This window comes from Felis catus, chromosome C2 (genome assembly GCF_018350175.1).
Source record: "Felis catus isolate Fca126 chromosome C2, F.catus_Fca126_mat1.0, whole genome shotgun sequence".
Lineage (NCBI taxonomy): Eukaryota > Metazoa > Chordata > Mammalia > Carnivora > Felidae > Felis > Felis catus.
The window spans coordinates 68,487,501-68,510,586 of record NC_058376.1 but is presented as its reverse complement, the minus strand read 5'-3'; the positions used below and the strand labels follow the sequence as shown (position 1 = coordinate 68,510,586).

Sequence of the window (23,086 nt, the reverse complement as noted above, 5' to 3'; positions counted from 1 at the left end):
CAAGGTTTTACTGTAACTCCAGGAAAAGAAGTAAACAGAGGAAAAGAAATTATTAAAAAAAAAAAATCACTCAAGAAAATATCCCAGAATTGAAGAATATAAGTTTCCAGTCAAGAGAGCCCTGCACGAGTTAAAAAAAAAACAAAACGAAACAAAAAAAACAAAGTCTCACCAAAGTACATCACTGAAAACTTTCAGAAAACTGCTGACAAAGAGGAGATTCCGAAAATTTCAAAGAAAAAAAAAAATCCCACCATATACAAAAGATCAGGAGTCAGAATTGGCATAAGACTGCTCATTAGCACACCACAGAATAATGAGGCCTTGCCTTCATGACTCTCATGCAACATGATCTCCAACTGGAATTTTATACCCAGCCAAACTATCTGTCAATAGTGAGTATAGACTTACTTACACTTAAGAGCTGAGATGTGAAAAACTTACCACCAATACACCCTTTCTCAGGAAGGTACTGGAACTCATGCTCCACCAAAACAACAAGTGAATAAAAAATGAGAAAAAACATGGAACCTAGGAAACAAAGGATCCCACAGACAGAGGCAAGGAAAATTACCATGTTGACAGTGAAGAGGAGTCCAGGACAAATATCCTGTAGTCTATAAAGCAATGAGCCCATAATGGAGCAAAGACAAAAGGTTATGGATGAATGAGACAATTGTAGATTATCTGATATGCTTGATTATACTGATCAGTTAAATAATCTGACCAAAGTTACATAGTTAATGAGTAACAGGACCAGAACCTGAACCTAGTCTCTCTACTTAACCTGATGCCCTGCCAATCCACTGCCTCTTTGCAGCCAGAAGTCTTGAGCTGCCTCTGAGCTCTACTACTTAGTACCTAAGATGCCTAGCCAACATCACTCAAACTTCTACAGCTTAGTGCTTTGCATCTGACATGGAGATAATGATACCTCCCTAGTGGGACTGCTGTGAGGATGAAATGGGGTAACTTACTGAACATGCTTTATAAATCATAAAGCACTTCAACAGTATCAGTTACCATAATATATAATACAAATTTCCATCTCAGCAGAATAGAAGATAGAAATGTGGCCATATTCTAGTGTTTCTAAATATAATCTGCCATTGGCATTCAAAGTTTCCTTCTCCCTAGGGTAAAACTATCCAGGAGGAAGAGTTGAGGAATTATTTCACCCTCATTCTGCCCTCCCAGAGCTGTGTATAATGCCTAAGGACCCACTGCCCTTGCACAGCCCACCTTGAGAGCTCGCCAAAAAGGTCATTCCATTATGTTATTACATGTTATTCTAGTGCTCCCGGGGAGCTAATGGACTTCAGACTAAAAAGTCCATAGCTCAATGCACATGATTAAAGGAAAAAAAGAAAAGAATCTGTTGGAAAACCATAATGATGCTGCTCTGTGTTTAATCCCCAGATAATATTATCAGTCAGGAAAAACAACTACCCTTGCCCAGTGCCTCAGCACTTTGACCTGTAGACCAGCACTCCTGAGACTGGCAGGCACCTACGCTTCTGGAACTGGTGAGAAGGAAAGGGGAAAGGAGGGAGGATGGGTCCAGAGCCCACTTGCCCAGGCAGCACAGTGGCATGCTGGTGGGCCACAGTGACAGCAAAGTGTGTACAGCAGAAGCCTCAAGAGTCAAGTCTTATGGCATACCCACAGCTTCCTTTCTAAACAAACCCAGTGAACCCCTCAGATCATCTAACCAATAGCCACCCTCAAAGTAAAACCACTTTCCAGCCAGCTACCAAAGGCTCTGACCTAACGTTCACTCTCACACAGCAGGGAACTTAAGCTCAATAAGAAATACACTGAGCAAATTGACTTTGCTTGAATACTATCACCCAGTAGGATGCTAGGACTTAAACTGGGCACTGCCCATAGCCAGCCTAGTTTAGAACTCTCTATGGAGGTGTCTCCTCTCCACCTCCCCCAATCCCTATTCCACCCCTAGACTAAGAGCTCCGGAGGGCTGGGCCCAGCAGAGTGCCTGGCCCCTTGAAAGCCCACAGGAAATATCTGCCCAGCAACATAAACCTGACAAATCACACTGGTTACCACACTCCTGACCTCTACAGAGATCACACACTAGGAAGATGTTATAAAGTGAAGGCATAATAGCTCTTGGGAGACATGGAAGGGGCCACCCAAAGCAGACAAACCACAGCACAGTGAAGGTCTGGGAGAGAGTGGGTAGGACCATGCCCCACCTCAAGAAAGCCTGGCTCAAGAGCCTCATCTGGCCATGACCTTAGCCTGGGAAGCCATCAGGGAGGCTAGAGGTGGAAGGACCAACGAGGTGGCTGCCCAAGAAATGGGTCTATCCAAGAGCCTTGGGGGAAAACAACAGAACTCAGTGACTATTCCTATGTAAGCAAGGAGGGTACAGAGAAGAGGCTAAAGTGACTCCAAGGATCTGGGCTAGGAGTGTGGAACAACAGCCAAGATGGAAGACGGGAGCAGTGGCAGAAGAGGCTCTGGTCTTCTGCTGAGGGAGGTGATAGATAATATGCTCAGGCATGGACATGTGGACACACAGGCTTTCTTCAGGCTGGAGAGCGAGCCCTGAGGCCAGTGAAGGCTCCAGGGTCAGGTTCAGAGGGAGATGACAAGGGAAATCCTCAGTTGAGGAGAGGAGGAAGGACCAGGAGGAAGATCAGGAAGGATAAAGTGGAAGTGCCGCGTCAACACAGACCAGGGAGGAGACACACAGGAAAGGGGGTGATCAATCTGCAGGCAAAGACCGTGGCAAAGTCCCCAGGGACATAACAAGCAAACCTTAACAGCAGAGAGGCGGGGGGAAGGCAGCCGGAAGTCAGGCTGCTGAGAAGGGAAAGCACACCCCAGTGTGGGAGCCGGGGTGACGAGGGGAAGCCATGCAGGTAGTCCAGTGGGTCAGGAGAAGGATGGGCTGTCTCCACTGTGGACAAGTGTGGGCACAGGAGAAAAGAACTGGCCTAGAGAGGCAGGATTTGGAGATTTGGGGGCAAGAGAGGAAAAAGAGTCAGGATACCCAGATCCGAGAGAACCAGAAGACTTGGTTACTAAGAGCTAAGATGCCGTGCTTAGTATCTTTGAGAGGGGGGGAAGATGAAAGGCCCCTGGGTGCCTGGCCTCAGACGGACCATCACGTCAGCTCACAACCACGGAGCAGTCAGGAGGACTGCCCTTGCCTCCCTCCCCAAGAGGTCTCTCCTCCAGCCACTTAACATTCTCCTTTCTCCTCTGCTTCCGTCTATTTTAACCTTTGCAGTGTGCACGCTCCTTCCTTTCCTGAAGATGCAGCTCCAGTGAGCCTTGAATCGCCTTGCCAAGAGCCTTCCTGCAGACTTCATAAGTCACAACCCACAAACCCTGATAACAACAATAATAACAACATTAATGATGCACAAACTCTCTGCTTTGTCAAGCCCTCAGGGGGGAGAGGGCAGCGTCTGAGAAGTGCTTCAGCAGCCAGCCACCTTCCCAGCCAGCCATAGAACTGTTCCCGGGTATGGCAGCTCTTTACATTCTAAGTCACTGGCTTCGGATCGTTCTGCTCACCAACCCTCAGCTTTAACAGTATTTACACTAGGGCCTGGGCTCAGACCCATAAAACGTTCCCCCAGTGCAGGGCAGAACACTGCTGGGAAGGCCAGCTGCCTCTGTTCCTGCTGCTGGGGAATCCTGGAGCCCCACATGTCAGCGTCCCCTGTCAAAGTATATACCCCCTCTTAGAACACCATGCCCCTCCGTCAGGGTAACAGCAGCCTCCACCCCCACTCAGAGCACAGGTCCCCTTCAGGGCCTAGCAGCACCCCGGCTGCTGGGCGCAGAAGCCCTCACTCCACCTCCACCACAGCTGGAGGCATGAGCCTTCTCATCTTCCAGACGCCCTGAGTGCTCTCCTGCCCATATCAGGGCCAGCCTACAGGCCCACTCTCATCTTCTCCCTTTGAGGGATCCCCACCCCTCAGACAGCACAGAGAGAGCACTGCTTCGGGAGCCAAACAGACCTGGGGTCAAACACGGGCACCGTCATTTAGAGCAACATGACCTCTCAGAGCACCATTTCCCCACCTGTAAAGTGGAAAGGATAATACTGATACCTCCTTTGCGGGCATGGCTGAGGATTAAATGAAGGGGGAAAAAGCACATAGAGAACCTAACATAATGCTTGGCACACAGAAGTACATAATAATCATAATTATCTTATTAGTACTATTAGTGAGACAAATCACAGAGCAAGAACAACAGTGAAACGGGAACCACCTCTTCCTCTCCAGGGCCCTGGCTACAATGAGGCAAAACAGCACGTCCAGGCAGGAAGGAGCATGCACGTACACAACATTCAGGATATAACCTGAAACCTGCAATAATCACCCATCTGCATGGCAACCCAGACCAAGAGGCCACGCGGTACATGTAGAATGCTCCTTCCAGATTCTGTGCCCGTTTGCTCCTCACAAAACCTAACAAGTGGGTGCTGGCCTCATCTCACAGATGAGGAAACTGAGGCTCAGAGAGGTTAAATTGCTTACCAAGTCACACAACAGGTAAGCAGCAGAGCAAGGACTAGAGCTCAGGTCTCCCAGCTCCTGCCCAGAGGTGGTCTATTATTCTCAACCCCACAAGCTCCCTGGACCCAAGCAGAAAAAGAGCACCTCCTTCCCTTCAGAGCAGCCAGGAAAAGCCCCAAACTTCCAAAATACCATGGCAAGAAGGGATTTATAACCCTCTGCAGTACCCTGTTCTCAGGGCCCTGGATCAATGAGCCCAGATGTGCTGTTCATTAGAAGTTGTGTACAGGAGTCTGAGCCCCTTTCCAGCTCACTCTCTCCCTCTCTAACACACAGCACACTTAAACTGCTTTCTCTTCATTTAACCTCACCCACCATCCCCACCAGACTAAGGAGATAAAGAGTGGTACAATCCTGAAAAATAATAGGGAGAACACTCCTTGCCACACTATACCCTCTGTTGGAAAAAGTTCCAGATCTCTGGGGTGCGTGCCAGCACCCTCATGTTCTCTGTAGCCGGGGAGGCTGGCTGTCATTACAGATTCACTATTCAATGTGGATCATGAAGCCAGGGGTATTCAATTATGTAAAAGCAGCTTGCTAAAGGAGGGTGATTTGAAGACAGAAATTTTAGCATTTAGGAAAAGGGGTGGAGGTGGAACTTGACCTTTTTTGCTCTGTCACCTGAAAAAAGATACCCTTCCTATGTTGGGAGCTGTGAAGAAACCGGTTTTAATTTAGTGTAACCCACATTTTGCTCAAAATAGTTTTCAAATGTCAGAATCTAAAAGTCTAGACTCTAAAGAAGCTGGTGGTAAAGGGATCCAGGAAAAATGTTAAAAACAGATGACCTGAACCCAAGGTCAGAGAATTTGAGCTGACTGAGAATTTAGAGCTGGAGGTTTGGTGGAAAGAGCCAGAAACCCAAGTTTTGCACTGGCTTTACCTTTTGGTCGTGTGACCTTGGGCAAGTCTCTCTTTTCTAAGTCTCTGTAAAATGAAGGGACTTAAAATAATTTCCAAAGTCCCTGCCAATTGTGACATTTTGATAAATCTATCCTCATGATCACTACCAGAGAAGTACTGTAAGGTAATTATACCTTGTGACAAAAACTGCTGAGTTTCTCTGGATCTGTGGCCACCCACATTAAAAGTCACTCCTCTGTGTCCCGTGCAGCAAGTGTGGCTGGCTGTGCAACTAAACTCTGGCCCCTCAAATATAAGCAGAAGTGTTTGGAACTGTTCCTAATAGACATTTGGGTCTTCTTAGTCTTCTCCTCCTCCTGCCAGATGGAATTTAGACAAGATGGCTAGAACTCAAGCAGCCACCTTGAGACAATGAGGAGAAAGGACTTGTTACAGAGGTGTAGTAGTAAGATAAAAGGTACCTGGGTCCCTGACCCACAGGAGTATGTACTGGTCCTAGAACACCCCTTCCTAGGCTTCAACATGAGTGAATTACATGACCTCTGTAAGGTACTCATTCTGGATTTTCTGGCAGACATACAAATGGATATTGAGTCCCTACTGGAACAAAAGCCTAAATTGGAAAGAAATATTAACATTTGCTCCAGTTGGGATATTTCAAAGAGTCTAAGGCACTAAATCATGTATTATACTTCAGATAAATTGTTGTAAGGAAGGAGACAGAGGGACTATGAAAGATTTGGTTCACTGTGTTCCTCCTAAATTACCCAAGTTTCACCATGCTTGTTCCCGTCAGGTGTCTTGGTCACTTGGTGACAACTACCCACAAATGAAAGGAAAGTCAGCTAGTAGCTCTCCAGTTTCCCTGCAACCTCGGCCCTTTATGACTAAGAGGACCACTGCAGGAGACCAGAAGGCCTTGCAGTTCACAGGCTTGAGCTGGGCTGGCTGGTTTCCCCAACACAGCATTCCTCACATGCCACCTCAGGCCTCCAGGTAGCCCTCCAGAGCCAAGGACTCAAAATTCCTGAGGCTGCTCCATGCAGTGGGCCCACAGGGCTGAGAGAACGAAATATTTACCAGTCCATGTCCTCCACCCTACCATTTCATCTTAGATAGCTTATCATCAGAAAGCTCAAATTCCTCCCTCTCCCATGCCTATCAACCTACTGCACTCTGAAAAGAGCAAACACATTCCTTCTTAGGATCCTAGAGGTGAAATACCCTAGCTCCTCACATGTGCCCTCAAATCCCTCACCATCCTGAATGATCTACCTTAGACACAGACATGTTCATGATTCTCAGAGCTATCCCCATAGCTGGCAGCAGAGTGTTAGAGCTTAAAAAGAATAATGTGCTATATTACTAGAACTTATTTGGGGAAATAAATATTGATGCTTTCATAATTCAAAATAGAGGAAATTAGTCTCAACACAAATCTTGACTGGTGGGTCACAGTTAAAAAAAAATTGAGAAACATCATTAACGAATCTCTTAAAATATGGCGCCCAAATGTCACAAAGTGCTGGCAAAAGTACAATTCTTTTCAAAGTTATTTGGCACAATTCACCAAGTATCTCAAAAAAAAGTATTTATGCTTCTTGACTTGGTAATTCCACTTTTGGGAATCTGTCCTGAGGAAATTAGCAGGGGTTCTGACAGATGACTCACACGGTCCTACTCGTAAGAGTCAAAAATTGTAAACAACCTAAATATTCAAGAGCAGGGGAATGGTCATTTAGAGGAAAACATTCAACAGAATAATACAGCCATTTAGATGATGTTTTCGAAGACTGTGCAATGAAGAAATATTTGCTTTAGTGTTAAGTTTCAAAAAATGGAGTTCAAATGTACATGGCATGATTATAACTACACACAAAATTATGCTCAGAAAAAGACTGGAAGAAAAAAATGCACCAAAGTAAAACTTCATCCTTAGATAAATTTCATTCTTCCCCTTTGTTTTTCTCAGTCACCATAATAGGCATGTCCAATTTAAATCTTTAAAGAAAAAAAAAATTATCACCACTTGGCCACCATCAAGGAAATAATTAACAATCTCTAAGTATCACCCCATAAGCAAATGTAACTTCACAGCAGAGAAGCCTGGCAGAGACCTCCTTAACTAAGGGGCCAGCATTAGCACCACCAATAATGGGTAAAATTAGCACCATATGCCTCCGGATATAACGCACTGAACAGAAACATCATCAAAAACCCAGCTAAAGGACATTCTTCAAAATTATCAAGGTCACAAAAGACAAAGCCTGGGAAACTGGTCCGGATTAAAGGAGACTAAAGAGATGATGACAATTCAGCGTGCCATTCTGAACTGGGTTCTGAGCCAAATGCTACATTCCTGATTTTGATCATTGTACTGTGGTTATGTAAGGGAATATCCTTGCCTTTTAGGAAATATTTAGGGGGCAAAGGTGCATCACGTCTGTGAACTTTATAAACGGTGAGGGAGAATGTGATAAAACAAATGTGATAAAATGTTAATATGTGTGGAATCTGGGTAAAGAGCAGATGGGAATCCTTTGTATTCTTCTTGCAACTCCTCTGTAAGTCTGAAATTAGTTAGAAAAAAAAAATTTTTTTTTTTTTACCTAAAAAAAGACAGGGGAAAAAAAAAAAAAAAAGATGCCCAGAAAACAACCAAATACTGCCCCCACCTCTTCCACAGGACTTTCAAAACCCTTGGCCAGCCGGCCGGCTGGCCAGCGCTCACTAGTACTTTCCCGTGTAAGAGGAGAGCTCATCTGCCATTCTTCACTTCCAGCTACCTGTCTGCTCCTCTGCTCACCTGGCACCGCGTAGTTTTTTATAGGAACTATTATACGAAATCTGCAAAGCACTGTGCATGCAACACATACCCAGAACGTCTTTGATGAGAGACAGAGAAAGAGAAATACAAAAGAACATTAATTTTTAAATATGGGTAATTTACATCCCTTAATAAAGGCAAATTTTAAGCATCTGTCACCAACCACCATGGCTAAACAGCACTCTTCACCAGGAATGAAGACCTAACCTCAAACCAAGTTTGGGAATTTCACCACTGGTACTTCCCAACATGCAAATGTCTACCCTACAGCCTCCGAAATAAAGGCAAGCACCATGAGTCCCTGAATGGGGTGTGTGGGTATGTGGGTGTAAGACAGACAGACAGGGCCTGGCTGAGACATGGACCCCTGACTAGCTGCAGCGAGGAGCTAAATGTGCTTTTTAAGAGAGAGAGATGGGAAAGCACTTGGCAAGGAACAGAACCCAAGAGAGAATTCTTCAGTTCCAAAATTCAAGGCCTAGGGATTAGCCCATAATAATGATAATAGCTCCATGTACAGAGTGCTTACTGTGTGATCAGGAGCAGCTGAGCAGCTCACATGCCTATCTAATTTAATTATCTTGGCAAGAGACTTCAGTAGGTACTTGCAGTACATCTATTATATAGGTGAGGAAACTGAAACTAAGGAGAGCCAAGAAACCTGCTCAACATCACACAGCAAGAAGGTGAGAGAGCTGTGACTCAGACCCCCATCGCTGGTGCCCCAATTGGAGCACAAAGACCACAGATTCCTGGAGCCACCCACATCTCATTGTTTGTTCTTCCAAATACAAAGCTAGCTGCATTTATGTGTTGCTTCCTTTAAAAACCATCCCTTACATGTGGTCTACACAGTACAGTTTTCCTCCCCTCTCTTCCCCCGCAACATGTGGCTGTCAACAAGGGACAATTCAGGGGCAGGACAACTGATCCGAGAGCTTATAAAAACAGGTTTTCTTATCCTGAAATTGCAACCGCAGTGCATTTAACCAGGACTTAAGTCCCTAAAGCTTTTAATGTTTTGAAAAACCTCTCCTAATGCCAAGAGGGCTTTGGGTCACTGCCAGCCTGGTGTGCCAGGCCTGCTAACAAGAGCTGGTAGAGGGAATAGTGAATTAGGCAGCAGAGAAGGGGGAAGAGCAGGTAAATTCCCACTCCAGAAATCGAACTCTGGCTCAAAGCTCAGTTAATTGATAAGAAAATAACAACTCAAGTGCTCATGACCCATGGTGTACATCCATGCTTTTACACACATTATCTCGCTCAATCCTCTAAAGCTGAGGGTTTAAACCAGTGTTTTCCACCCTTCAGGACTCAACCCAAGAGCTGAGTCACAAATCAATTCAGTGGATTACCACCAACATTTTTTAAGTGACATCAAATAGAAAACATCAGTATGTATCATAAATAACAAGACTAAGTATTCAGCAAAACATTTATATCTGTTACATATACTTGGCTATAATGTGTACAGTTGTGCTTGCAGGAGTTGCAGCAAAAATATCTGAAAAAATGTCACAATCTGTGTGGGAGGTGGTGCTATCCCCACTTTAGAGATACGACCACTGAGGCTCACAGAAGTGAACAAACGCCCCTCAGGTGAAGCCCAGGACTCAGCCCAGACCTTCTGAGCACAGTGAGTCAAGGTGAACGCTCCCCACTGGTGCCCCTCAAGCCCTCTCCACTCACTAGAGTTCCACCCAATACAAGACCGGAGAGGCCGGCAAATCTGCCTCCCCTTCCAACGCAGCCATTAAGCACAACCAACTGGAAAAAGCCACAGTGACAGCCTGACCCATCTTTTCCCTGCTCTCTGCTTGCCTGCAGTTCTCTACACGCCTTCAGGGAAAAGCAAAGCAGTGTGTGTTCAAGCCAAGTGCCACCTCACACTGTGCCCGGTGTACATGGATCATGACCTGGGCAGAACCTGGGCCACACCACCCAGCCCAGAGCAGCAGCCCTGGCTGGCAAAATACTATCCACCACACAAAATTAATGTTGTTTACTTGTAAATCTGCCTGGTTTGCACGCACACCAGCTCTAAGTCTAGGCTTTTTAGAAATAGATTCCTGGGCCTTATCCTTAAAAAATAGCATCTCACAGATCTGGGGAGGCCAGGAATACAACTGTATACATAGACCCTTACGGTGATTTGGATCCACAGCCTGGTAGGAAAAACCTCTATCACTGACCCATCTTTGGAGCCCACATCACTCCCCTCTCAGAGAGGCTCTCTGAGGACTCGCAACAACTTCCACATGGATAACGTTACAGATACCTCCAGTTCTCCTTTGCCTCAACCTCTTGAACCCCAGCAGGACACTCTTGGCCTCCCTTCTACCTCTCCAGCCACCCTTCCTATCTTCTTTGTAATCCCTCGTCCCCCCAACCTCCAAACGTTGAAGTTCCTCAGGGCTTGTTTGTTCTACCTTCTCTTCCTTCTCTACATTCTCCATGGGGATCTCACCCACCTCCTGAGCAGCACCCCTAAATTAACATGTCCAGTCCAGATCTCTCTCTTCAGAGCCACATCCTCACATCCTGCTCACTCTGGTTCCTAAACTAGGGTCACATAGAATTCTCAAATGTTAAGAACCTAAATCTCATACAAATAGCATATTTCGAAGGGTTACTGAACTCAGTTTTAAGTTTATTTTGAGAGAGAGAAAGAGAGAGCAGGAGAGGGACAGAGAGAGAGGAAGAGAGACAGAATCCCAAGCAGGCTGTATGCTGTCAGCACAGAGCTTTATGCAGGACTCAAACTCATGAACCATGAGATCATGACACTCAACCGACTGAGCCACTCAGATGCCCCAGGGTTACTGACCTCTTAATAAGTGACCCACTAAAAATAGTTACATCAAAAAAGGATATAAGGGAAAAAAGGTTTAAAGAAGATCTCAAAAAAAAAAAAGTTATAAGAAACTAATATGCATATGGTTCACGAAAAAAAAGAAAGAATCCTGTTGTAAGACTGCTAAATTAGGTATCAAACTGGTTAAAGTCCTGCAGGGCAATCACCTCTGGGTCTCTCTTCTCTACCAAACAGAAATCATTTGCATCTTATCTACCTTTAAAATATGGGTCCTAGAGGCGTCTGGGTGGCTCAGTCGGTTAAGCGTCCGACTTCAGCTCAGGTCACGATCTCGAGGTCCATGAGTTCGAGCCCTGCGTCGGGCTCTGGGCTGATGGCTCGGAGCCTGGAGCCTGCTTCCAATTCTGTGTCTCCCTCTCTCTCTCTGCCCCTCCCCCGTTCATGCTCTGTCTCTCTCTGTCTCAAAAATAAATAAACGTTAAATAAATAAATAAATAAATAAATAAATAAATAAATAAATAAATATAAATAAATAAAATAAAATAAAATAAAATAAAATAAAATAAAATAAAATAAAATAAAATATGGGTCCTAAAGAATAATACAGTTATATTCCCTAGAGTACTGGATGGCCCTTAGGTGTCCCTCTTAGACAATGCTCTAATATGACATTAAAGAGACACTAAATCATCTTTTATTTCCATGGTTTTGGATAACTCTTTTTTAAATATTTACTTATTTATTTTGAGAGAGAGTGAGAAAGAGCACACGTTGGGGGTGGGGGGGTGGGGGAAGGGGAGATTGGGAGAGAATCCCAAGCAGGCTCCAGGCTGTCAGCACAGAGGAGCCTGGCATAGGGCTCCACCTCATAAACTGCAAGATCATGACCTGAACCGAAATCAAAAGTCAGACACTTAATCGACTGAGCCACCCAGGCGCCCCTGGATAATTCTTCTTTACACTGGGGCCTGTGAACTTGAGTGAGGAAATAGTATCTTTATTTTCACTAACCTCTAACTGAAATTTAGCCTTACTTTTATCATGAGTGTAGGCAACAAATTATAGTAGCACTAGCAGTGTCTGTGACTTTGCCACCAACAGAAATCATGTATTTTTTAGCCCTTACCCCCAGAAACCACACTTTTCATATTACAATAGGCATAGATATCCTGAAACACTGTTGATGCTCATCACTAAATATTACCAAAAATATCAAACCTGCCATTAGATCTTCCTAAATGAAACATTATAATAAATACAAATATTTTATCACATATTTGTTATAGAATTTGGGAACTATATTTCAATATCATTCGTTTCCTTTGTTGTACTATGCATTGTTTTATACACTTGAAAACTTGATTCTAAGAAAGTCCTCTGAAAAGCCTTTCCTGACTTGCTGCATTAGGTTAGGGACCCATGTTACACATTCTCTTATCACCTTGTATTTCCTCTTTCCGGCACTTTACCACCTGAATTAAGTAATAAGTTAGTGACTCTCCCACTAAGCAACAGGAGGAAGGGATGGTGGCCATCTTATTTATCATTATGTCCCTAATGCCTTAGCATGGTATGTCTGACTCATAAAAGACTGTCAAGAAGTATCTGTTTAAAGAAAAAAGAAAAAATAGGGCACCTGGATGGCTCAGTTGGTTGAGCAACTGACTCTTGATTTTGGCTCAGGTCATGATCCCAGAGCCATGGGATTGAGCCCTGCATCGGGCTCCATGCTGAGTATGGAGCCTGCTTAAGATTCTCCCTCTCTCTCCCTCTACCCCTCTCCCCCACTCGCGCCCTCTCTCTAAAGTAGAACAATTAAAATTAAAACTAAATACATAAAAAAGAGCTATGGGATGAATGAACATCTGGGACACGGGTAGCATGCAGGTGCTGGTCTACATTCCTTGGAAATAAGGAACAGGTACCATACTCTGCCCAGGACCTAGGAAAGTCAGACCCTTTGACAAAAGTAAACCCACTTATTCTTCACAAGCCTGCCCTACTTGGCCCAACAACAGAACTTTCCAGCCAACCCCACTTCTCAGCTCAGATACTAGACCACCTCTGTGTTTCAGCCCCAGCCTAGGGCTCTCAACCTAGATCTCCGTTAATACCTTCCAAAGCAAGGATTAAAGCATCTGCTCATGAGTTAATGACATCTGCTCGTGCCAAAGGGTTGGGGGAATAGTAGGATTCTCTGGGGGGTCAGAAGATGGACATTCTACTCCAATCCCAGCCAGCTGCAATGAAGCCAGGCACAGCCTCACCATCAGGCCATCTGGGAACAGAGTACACATCAAACTGGGGGCTCAGGATGCCCTTAGAGAATAAAAAGACACCAAAGGCTATTCTAACCCCACAGTCCATCTGAGTATTTAACCCCCCACCGCATGATTGCAAAGCTAATTATTTAGAAGTGGTTTCACCAAAATGAAATACGTGGGAATGCTTTGCAAACTCCAAAGCCCTCTATAGATATGCCAAGTGTTTTATAATTCTCATCAACAGATCACCTGGGTAGCCAGAGGCTCCAGCCAGTACTGCAGGATGGGCCAGGCAGCCCAGCAATGGGTGGGCATCCCTGCTCCTCCCCTCTCCCACTAGCATCTAAGATGCTAGATGTGAAAAAAAAAGGAAGGAGGAATGGGAGTGTGGGGCCAAAGAAACCGTGGAAGTCCTGGTAACATGAGCACTTAGGTTCCTTACACCCCATGCATCACTCTCTGACTCACTGTCACTTAGCCACCACCACCAGTTGAGACACAAGAGCCCCACTGAGCAAAACCGCAAAGCTGAAGCAAACCCGTCAGGGAGGCAGTGTGGTTGGTATCATCATTCTCAAAAGAGTATCCACTTTCAGAAGAAAGGGGAGAGAAACATAAATCTTTAGACCCTCTGCAGCCCCCTCTACTTCCTCAGAGGCTCTGCAAGGGCCCACTGGGGAGTGGCAAGGAGCGAGTCAAGAGCCCAGCTCAGAGGAACTGTGATGGGGAGAATCCCAACAGCACAGCCCCCCAACTCACAGCCTGCAGTCTCTGCTCACACCCTCTCTGGCCTCCTAACCGGCTTCCCCAGCACCTCTCCTTCCCAACTTGAGATAATTGCCCTGGCTCCTATTTATTGTGCCCCCCCCCCCGCCCCCATATGCCAAGCACTGTGCTGGGTGCTTCCTGTATTATTTCTGATGCTTTCAACTCTGCAAATGGATATTATTACCACCACTGACAAACAAGAAAACTGAGGCAGGGCCCAAGGTCACACAGCTCTTCAGTGCCCAGCTGGCTAAAAACCCATGTTCTACCCATTACATCACACTTTGACTTTACCTTATAGATACAAGAGAAGAGAGAGGAAGAAAGTGTTGTTTTGGGAAAATTAATCCAGTCTCTTCCATTCCAACCCCACAGTGTGGACTGACTGATCTTATTATTAAAAGGGCAGCTTTCATCACGTCTCTCCATCACCTACAGAACCAAGTCCCAAAAGCTTTGCCAGGCATTTAACATTCATCACAATCCACTTTTCCAATGTGATTTCCCCCTCCCGAGACTCAAATCTCTCCTTCCATCCAGACTGGCCCATAACTCCTCATTGTCTGTACTTCTACCCCAGATGGTTTCCTTCCTTTGCCTGCAAAACTAGTTCCTCCGGCCAACCATGGACTGGGGAGGACTGCATGCCAGGTCCTGGGCTAGGTGCTGGGAACACAACAGGCAGAACAGGGAAGATCCCCATCGTCACAGAGCCTGGAGTCGGCCCTCGTGAGGCGTGAGCTAGGACCCTTCTCTAGTGACTGGGGGCCCTCGGCCTGACCCTTGCCCAAACGCACAGCACTCAGCATTTGCCACCCACACGGAGCTCAGCTATTCCTCCCATTGATGTGCCAGTTCTGTTTTAAAATTTCCTCTGTAATGTGTTTGTTTCTGTGGGAAAAGTGCACTCCAGGTTCCAAACAGCATTATAAATGGCAATTAGGTCCCCAGGCCAGCCCACAAAAGCCTATTAAATATATAATGGTGTAGAACCTAAATATGTATACATTAAAAGCTCTGCAGGAGAGACCAGGGACAAACATCTCCTGCTTCCTGCACCTCCACCCACTGTCCCACCAGGTTCTGAGCATCAAGCCAGCGTCAAGCCACCGTCAAGGGCAGAGGCCCTAGCAGTGGCTTGGGAGGAAGGAAGCAGGTGGAAGATGGGGGGCTGGGATGGCAGAGATGGAGCAGGAAGAAATCTGATCTATAATTCAGGAGACTGGCACCAATCCCAGCTCTGTCTTTACAAACCCAGCAGCCTTGAGACCCTTCCCTCTCAAAGCCCCACTTCTCTAAAATCAAAGAGCTGAGTTATATCAGGAGTTCTCAGACCTCTGAATCTCAGGGATTGGCAAAATATATTTTTCAAAATGTATTTTATATATTTTTAAAAACATTTTAAAATATATAACATGTTTAAAATATATAATGTATATTATACATTTAAAAATAAGTTTTATCTAGAAAAGACTTTCTTAAAAAAAAAATCAATATACCATCACTACTTAACTTTTTCTAAAGGACACTGAAAACCACCCCTTCCCTCCAATATGGACATCATGTCAGAAAAATGGACAAATTTTTAAACTGAAAGTATCTGGATTCGTGGAAAAACCATTCACCATTATTACTTTTCCAGTGTGTCTATGGACCAGTGAAAATTGTCACAGCCCAGTTCCAATCCTTGGCCTGATGCTGGAACCACTTGAGCCTGATGACTTCACGTCCCCTCCAGCTCCGACATGTCTCTATTCTGAGGACTGGATGTCGACTACACCACAATCAGCATGGATGGCCTGGGGAAGGGGCCACCAGAGGGAGGAGCTGAGAAGGGCAGCAGGAAGGGGCAGTCAGCTGCAGGGGTGGGGCCAGGACAGCACAGCCTCCCCAGACCGAGGGCAGAGATACCTAGCCAGGAGGGAAGGGCTAGAACCAACCTGTCCCAAGTGCTGACTGTGACTCTTCATCCCAGTATTCTTCTGGAAGGCTGAGAGGCCCCAAAGGAACCTTTTTCCTTAATTAACTTTTCTGATCAAAAAACAAATACACATCCATATAGAAAACTTGGGGAAATAGAAAAAAGCATAAACAAAGAAATAAACAAAAGTCACCCAGAGCTGTGCCTTCTAGAACAATCGCTGTTAACATTCTGATGCACTGCTAATTCCTCAATCACATATGAAGCTATCTTCAGCCACCCTGGGATTCGTTCTGTACCTTGCTTTACCCCTAATTATGAAGCACTTTTCCATGTCCCTAGATATTCTTCATAAGCATATAAAATATTTTGATAGTCAACATGGCATTCTAATAAATATAAATATTCTTTATAAACATCACTTTATATGGCATGGACAGGACCCAAAATCATTTAACTATGCTGTTATTGTTGAGCATTTAAGCCATTTCTATATTTTTACTATCGTAAAAAATGCGGTAGGTATATATCCCTGTCTGTGAATCTCTATAGATCCCTTTATACTGCTTCATGTCCCTTGGGTCACAGTCCAGTGCTCTGCACATATCAGCTCTCAGTAAATATTGAGCAAACGAGGAAACCCAATACACTCCTAGGACCTTGGGAGCCCTTATTGGACATACATAGAGTTTAAATTTACAGAGGCCCACCCTGGTCTCCACCAGCCACTCAGCACTGGCCCTGCACCATTGACACCTGCTGAGCCAAGCTAGGGCATGGGGAAAGGAGAAGGTCAATTTCATGCTGCAGACTCCCAGGTTCTAGTACTCTCAGCAAACCTACCCATCCTTCCACACCTGGAGATGGAGAGCACCAGCAGACCTTAACTGCCTCACTGACTCCCCCCACCCCCACTTCGTCCAGACTGCACAACCCACTGCCTCAGGAAAGCCATGGCTGACCTCTGACCTTCCCACCAAATTAATGAGGAGGCTGCCAGCACCTCGGGTATTAGTGCTCACTGCCCTGTCTTTATTTGCTCACAGGACTGACTCCGTTGCCCAAGCCAGGGCGGCACCGGAGGTCAGGGATAATCTGTGCTTTGCTCTCCATCCAAAATCCAATCCAGCGCCAAACAACATCGTTGATAAATAAATGATTGCCGAAAGAAACCTGTTTCCAGTCAGATTCCCAAGCCCTCTATTTTTATAGAAGGGAGATGAAAAAAGAATAGAGGAAAGCAGGACCCCCTAAAACAGCCCAAACGCAAAGACCTGATAGGGGCTCCCGCTGGAGCTGGCCCCCTCTGCACAGTCCTGCGGTATCTCCTGGCCCAGAGACCTGCCCAAGCCAGCTGGCTCCAGAAAACAGAATGCAAACAGATCATCCACAGGTAGACGCAGGTAAAGGGACACTGTCCCATTCCAGACTAGTTCTATCCCAGAGGGAGAACGGTAAGATCTAGGGAACAGGAAGCAGCCTTTCCCACCGACTTCCAGACAACCAGAAAATACAGGGCCACTCCTCCTTGGTGATGCCCCAAAGGCAGGATATCAAAAGATGAAATTGTTTAAAGCAACTAAATCCACACTCCAGTTTTTCTCCTCCTGTTGCCCAGCATTCTTGTCACACCCAACAGAAAAAAAAAAACGAAAAATCTGGGTTGGAGAGGGTACCCACAGCAGAAAGTTTCTGGGAACTTCATTGGGAAAAAAGGAGCCAAGATCGTCCTAAAAGAAGGGAGACCGACCAGAAGTTACGGAGTGATGTGGAAAGAGGCCACATTATCCCATCACACACCCACAGTAACACCGAAGCCAAACCTGGAGAGCCCTGGGCACTGTGGACAAATACATACATTTTGGCCTCTTCTAGGGATTTCCCGGAGCCACCCCGCCCGCCCCTGCCCCTTTCAATTGTAAGCAAACTCCTCTCAGCGAGCCCACCACTCCCAGCACGCTGGCTCACCCCTACTCCACTCCTGCATGATTTTGCAGTTCACAGAACTTCCTCCATCCGACCCGCACCCGACGGCTTTGGGGGGGGGGGGGCTTTACCGTCCCCACTTCATGGATGAGGAGACTAAGTCGCAAGTGTCACAAACTAGAAAGTGGCTGAGGTTCGGGACAGGGCACTTGGGTGTAGAAGCAAGAACTCCTCCGCGGACCCCACCCAGCCCTGCCTGCAGGCAGGGTACCAGGTGGAGACCGGCACTTTCTCTGCTGCTCAGGGTGGAAACCAAGAACAAGGTGGCCCTAAAGCAAGGTTTCCAGCAGTACAGATATAAAACACCCTTCTCCCACCCCGCACTCACACAGGTGCAGGGCCCAGAGTATGGGCGCGGCGCACCCTCCAACCCGCCTGTGTCCCGCCCTAGCCGCCGGCTGCCCCCCCGACTTGCACCCCCGCAAAGTTGTGCCCGCGGCGCAAGCCCACTGCGTGGCTCCCTCGGACCCTGCGCCCTGGAGGGCTCCGCGGGGAGGGCACGGGGACTGCCCCACTGCCTCCCCGGCGGCCACCGGGTCCACGCCTGCCCGGCACGCATGCCCCCACCCCGGGGTTTGGAGGCAGCTCCCCGCACGTCCCGCGAGGGCCGGGAGCAGGGAGCGCGGACCCCAGCGTGGGGCGCACGTGCCGCCCCCTCCCGGACCCCAGCGCCACAGCCTCACCCAGACTGCCAGCAGCAGCAGCAGCCATGCCGGCCCGACCCGCGCCATCCCCGCCGCCGCTGCCTACGGCTGGCTCCGTTCTCCACTCAGGCTCCCGCGCCCGCAGCTCCGCCGGGTCCAACAGACACGGCCACTTCCCAGCCGCTCCCCGCCTCCGAGTTCCCGGTGCCACGTCTGCCAAAGCATGCGCACGAGGCTGAAAGAGGCGGCCTGGAAGAGGTGCTTGCTGGGAGTCGTAGTTTGCGGCAAGGCTGGGCTGGGGGCCTCCCGGCGTGGACTTGGCCCCAGAGGCACAGAGGCGCATGAGTGGAGTGCTAAACGGCGGCGAGGTCAGCCAGTAAGGGAAGGCAGTTAATTTGCGGGGCTTACTCTGTGCCTGGAGTTTCAGATCAAGATCTCATTCAGCTTACAGAGATAAGTTTTCTTTTCCCTACTTTGAGGATGGAGAGGCAACCAGAGAATTCAAGTAATTTGACCCAGACCACGGTTTGCAAAAGGCAGAGTCCAGCACTGTTTGTGAAGGGTAGGAAAAGCCCTCATTCCCTTCCTCCCAGGCTCCCACTTACCTTGTCTTTTGTTCATTCAGAAAAACTTTATTTAGCTAATGGGAAACAGTTACAACTGACTCTTGTTTCCCGCTCCGGTCATGATCTCAAGGTTTGTGGAATAGAGCCCCACATTGAGCTCTATGCTGACAGCATAGATCCTGCTTGGGATTCTCTGTCTCCCTCTCTCTCTCTGCCCCTCCTGCACTCTCTCTCTCTTTCCCAAAATAAATAAACTTAAAAAAGTTAAATATGGATTACCATACAATCTAGCAATTCCACTTCTAGCATATACCTAAAAGAGTTGAAAATAAGTACTGAAACATGTTTGTATACAAATGGTCCTAGTGCTTTTATTCACAAGAGTTGGAAACAATGCAAATGTCCACTGAGGGATTAATGGTTAACAAAGTATGGCACAAGTGAAGAAATGTGCAGAAGACACGAATAGACACTTTTCCAAAGAAGACATCCAAATGGCTAACAGATAAATGAAAAGATGCTTAACATCACTAGTCATCAGGAAAATACAAATCAAAACTACATTGAGATACCACCTCCCACTGGTCAGAGTGGCTGAAATTAACAACTCAGGAAACAACAGATGTGGGCAAGGATGTAGAGAAAGAGGAACCCTCTCGCATTGTTGGTAAGAATGCAAACTGGTGCAGCCAGTCTGGAAAACAGTGTGGAGTTTCCTCAAAAAATTAAAAATAGAATTACCCTGTGACCCAGTAATAGCACTACTGGGGATACAGGAGTGCTGATTCGTAGGGGCACATGTACCTCAATGTTTATAGCAGCACTGTCAACAATAGCCAAATTATGGAAAGAGCCCAAATGTCCATCAACTGATAAATGGATAAAGAAGATGTTATATATATAGAGAGAGAGAGAGAGAGAGAGGGAGAGAGAGAGAGAGAGAGAGAGAGAGAGAGGAAGAGAGAGAATGGAATACTACTCAGCAATTAAAAATAATTAAATTTTGGGCGCCTGGGTGGCGCAGTCGGTTAAGCATCCGACTTCAGCCAGGTCACGATCTCGCGGTCCGCGAGTTCGAGCCCCGCGTCAGGCTCTGGGCTGATGGCTCAGAGCCTGGAGCCTGTTTCTGATTCTGTGTCTCCCTCTCTCTCTGCCCCTCCCCCGTTCATGCTCTGTCTCTCTCTGTCCCAAAAATAAAAATAAATGTTGAAAAAAAATTTAAAAAAAAATAATAATTAGATTTTGCCATTTGCAAGATGGAACTGGAGGGTATTATGCGAAGTGAAATAAGTCAGTCAGAAAAAGGCAGATATCACATGTTTTCACTCATATGTGGAATTTGAGAAGCTTAACAGAAGACCATAGGGGAAGGGAAGGAAAAATAAGTAAAAACAGAGGGAGGCAAACCATAAGAGACTCTTAAATACAGAGAACAAACTGAGTGTTGATGGGAATAGGGGGTTGGGGGGATGGGGAAATGGGAGATGGGCATTGAGGAGGGCACTTGCTGGGATGAGCACTGGGTGTTGTATGTAAGTGATGAATCATGTGAACCTACTCCCAAAGCCAAGACTACACGGTATATACTGTATATTAGCTAAGCTGACAATAAATTATTTAAATATATATATATACATATATATATGTATATATATATATGTATATATATATAGTACATCCATATAGTGAAATATTATTCAGCCATAGAAAGGGAAGAAATACTGATATATGCTATAATGTGGATGAACCTAGAAAATATTATCTATTGAAATATTGTGCAAAAAAAAAAGCCAGACACAAATGATTGCATTTTGTATGATTACATTTATATAGAATATCCAGAAATAGGTAAATCCATAGGAACAGAAAGCAGATTAGTGGTTGTCTGGGACTAGTGGGCAGGAGGGTTTGTGGAATGAATGCTCAGTGGGTATAGGATCTCCTTTGGGGGTGATGAAAATATTTTGGAAAGAGATAATGGTTACACAACATTGTGAATATACTAAATGCCATTGAATTGTCCATTTTAAAATAGTTGCTTTTATGGTAATGTGAATTTTACCTCAATAAAAAATGTTTAAGAAACCTTTACTGAACTCATTCATGTGCTAAAACATTCTTGCATGTAGTTATTCATTCAAACATGTTTAGGGGCGTCTGGGTGACTCAGTCAGTTGGGTCCAGCTTCAGCTCAGGTCATGATCTCACACTTCATGAGTTTGAGCCCGACTTTGGGCTCTGTGCTGACCACTCAGAGCCTGGAGCCTGCTTTGGATTCTGTCTCCATCTCTCGCTGCCCCTCCCCCACTTGTGTTTTCTCTCTCTCTCTCTCTCTCTCTCTCTCTCTCTCTCTCTCTCTCTCTCAAATATAAATAAACTTTAGAATTTGTTTTAATGTTTATTGAACACCTACTACATCCTGAGGCCCGAGATATACAGTAGCATGATGTACAAGGAAGTGCACAGACTGGGTTTGGTAGGTTGTAAGTGAAAGATCTTTGCTCACTGTCTGGAGGTCCGTCCAACCTATCATCATGTCCTGTCATTTCTACCTTCACAATCTATCTCTTCTGCCACCTCCTGAGTCTAAGTCACTGACATGTCTCACCTAAGCAGGGGTAAAATCTCTGGATGCATTCTCCTGCACACCCCCTATAATGCATTGGATCTTGCCTGTCACTTGCCTGAAAACCTCCAGTAGCTTCCCATTGCCCTTCGAATGAAATTCAGACTCCTTCTCAGGACCTGTAAACCTGGCATGGTCTGGTCCCAGCCCCCTAGACCTCATCTCCTGCCTTGTTCACTTGGCTCCAGTTACTCAGACCATCATTTTCCTTCTCCCACCCTTAACAGCTATTCCCACTTCAGGGCTGGTACTCTTCCTATTCCCTCTGCCTCAACACTTACCCCGGCCCTTTGTCTGATTGGCTCCATCCAATCCTTCATGGCTCTCCCCGTCTACAGAAGATTTTACCCTCTCCACTCCCAAACCCCTTATTCTCTAGCTCCGGTTCTGTTTGTTCTTTGCTGTTGGGTGCTTACCACAGTCTGCAAGTACTTACCTAGTTGGTGTGTTCCTTGTCTGTTGCTACAACTGAGATGTAAGTTTCACATCTCTCTTGTTTGCCAGCTAAGTTTAAACCTACCACAGGACCCGAGCCTCTGGTGGTTCTTGGAGTGGTTCCTGATGAAAGACTGAATGATTAAATGAAGTGATACGGTGGGGAGTTTCAGAAATTCCTGAAGCAGGCTGGGGGACAGGGCTTCCTCTGCATGCTTGCTCTGCAACGTCAAGCTCGTGACCTGTATGTGGAAAAGTGGGCCTCGAAGCTCCATGGGTCTCTAGTTCTCATCTGTAAGATGAAGCAGCTGGTAAGGATGTTAGAACAACAGTACTCTCTCATACATTGCTAATGGGAGTGAACACTGGTTCAACAACTTTGGGCGACAGTACATGTACAAAATATGTAGAAAGTGTTCATAATTTTTTTAAATTTGATGTTTATTTTTGAGAGAGAGAGAGAGAGAGAGACAAAGCAAAAGCGGGGGAAGGGCAGAGAGAGAGAGGGAGGCACAGAATCCAAAGCAGGCTCCAGGCTCTGACCTGTCAGCACGGAGCCCGACGCAGGGCTGAACCACAAACCGCGAGACCATGACCTGAGCCAAAGTCTGACACTTAACTGATTGAGCCACCCAGGCGCCCCATAACAGTGTTTTCGTAGTACCTGTTGTGAGCTAAATTGTGTCCCCCAAAGTTCATATATTGAAGGTCTTAAACCCCAGTACGTTAAATATGATTATTTGGGGAGAAGGCCTTTAAAGAAGTAACTAAGGTTAAGTGAGGTCATTGGATGGACCCTTAT

General features: G+C 46.1%; 1 protein-coding gene across 1 annotated transcript in view; it reads right to left on the bottom strand.

The window, feature by feature from the left end:
• PDIA5 (protein disulfide isomerase family A member 5) overlaps positions 1-18,867 on the bottom strand; it is a 91,370-nt gene extending 72,503 nt beyond the window's left edge. Inside the window, exon 1 of the mRNA XM_003991711.6 lies at positions 18,697-18,867. Within this exon, the coding sequence (XP_003991760.1) occupies positions 18,697-18,744 (48 nt within the window). The 5' untranslated portion in view covers positions 18,745-18,867. The remainder of the gene's footprint in view (positions 1-18,696) is intronic.
• Positions 18,868-23,086: the final 4,219 nt, after the last annotated feature.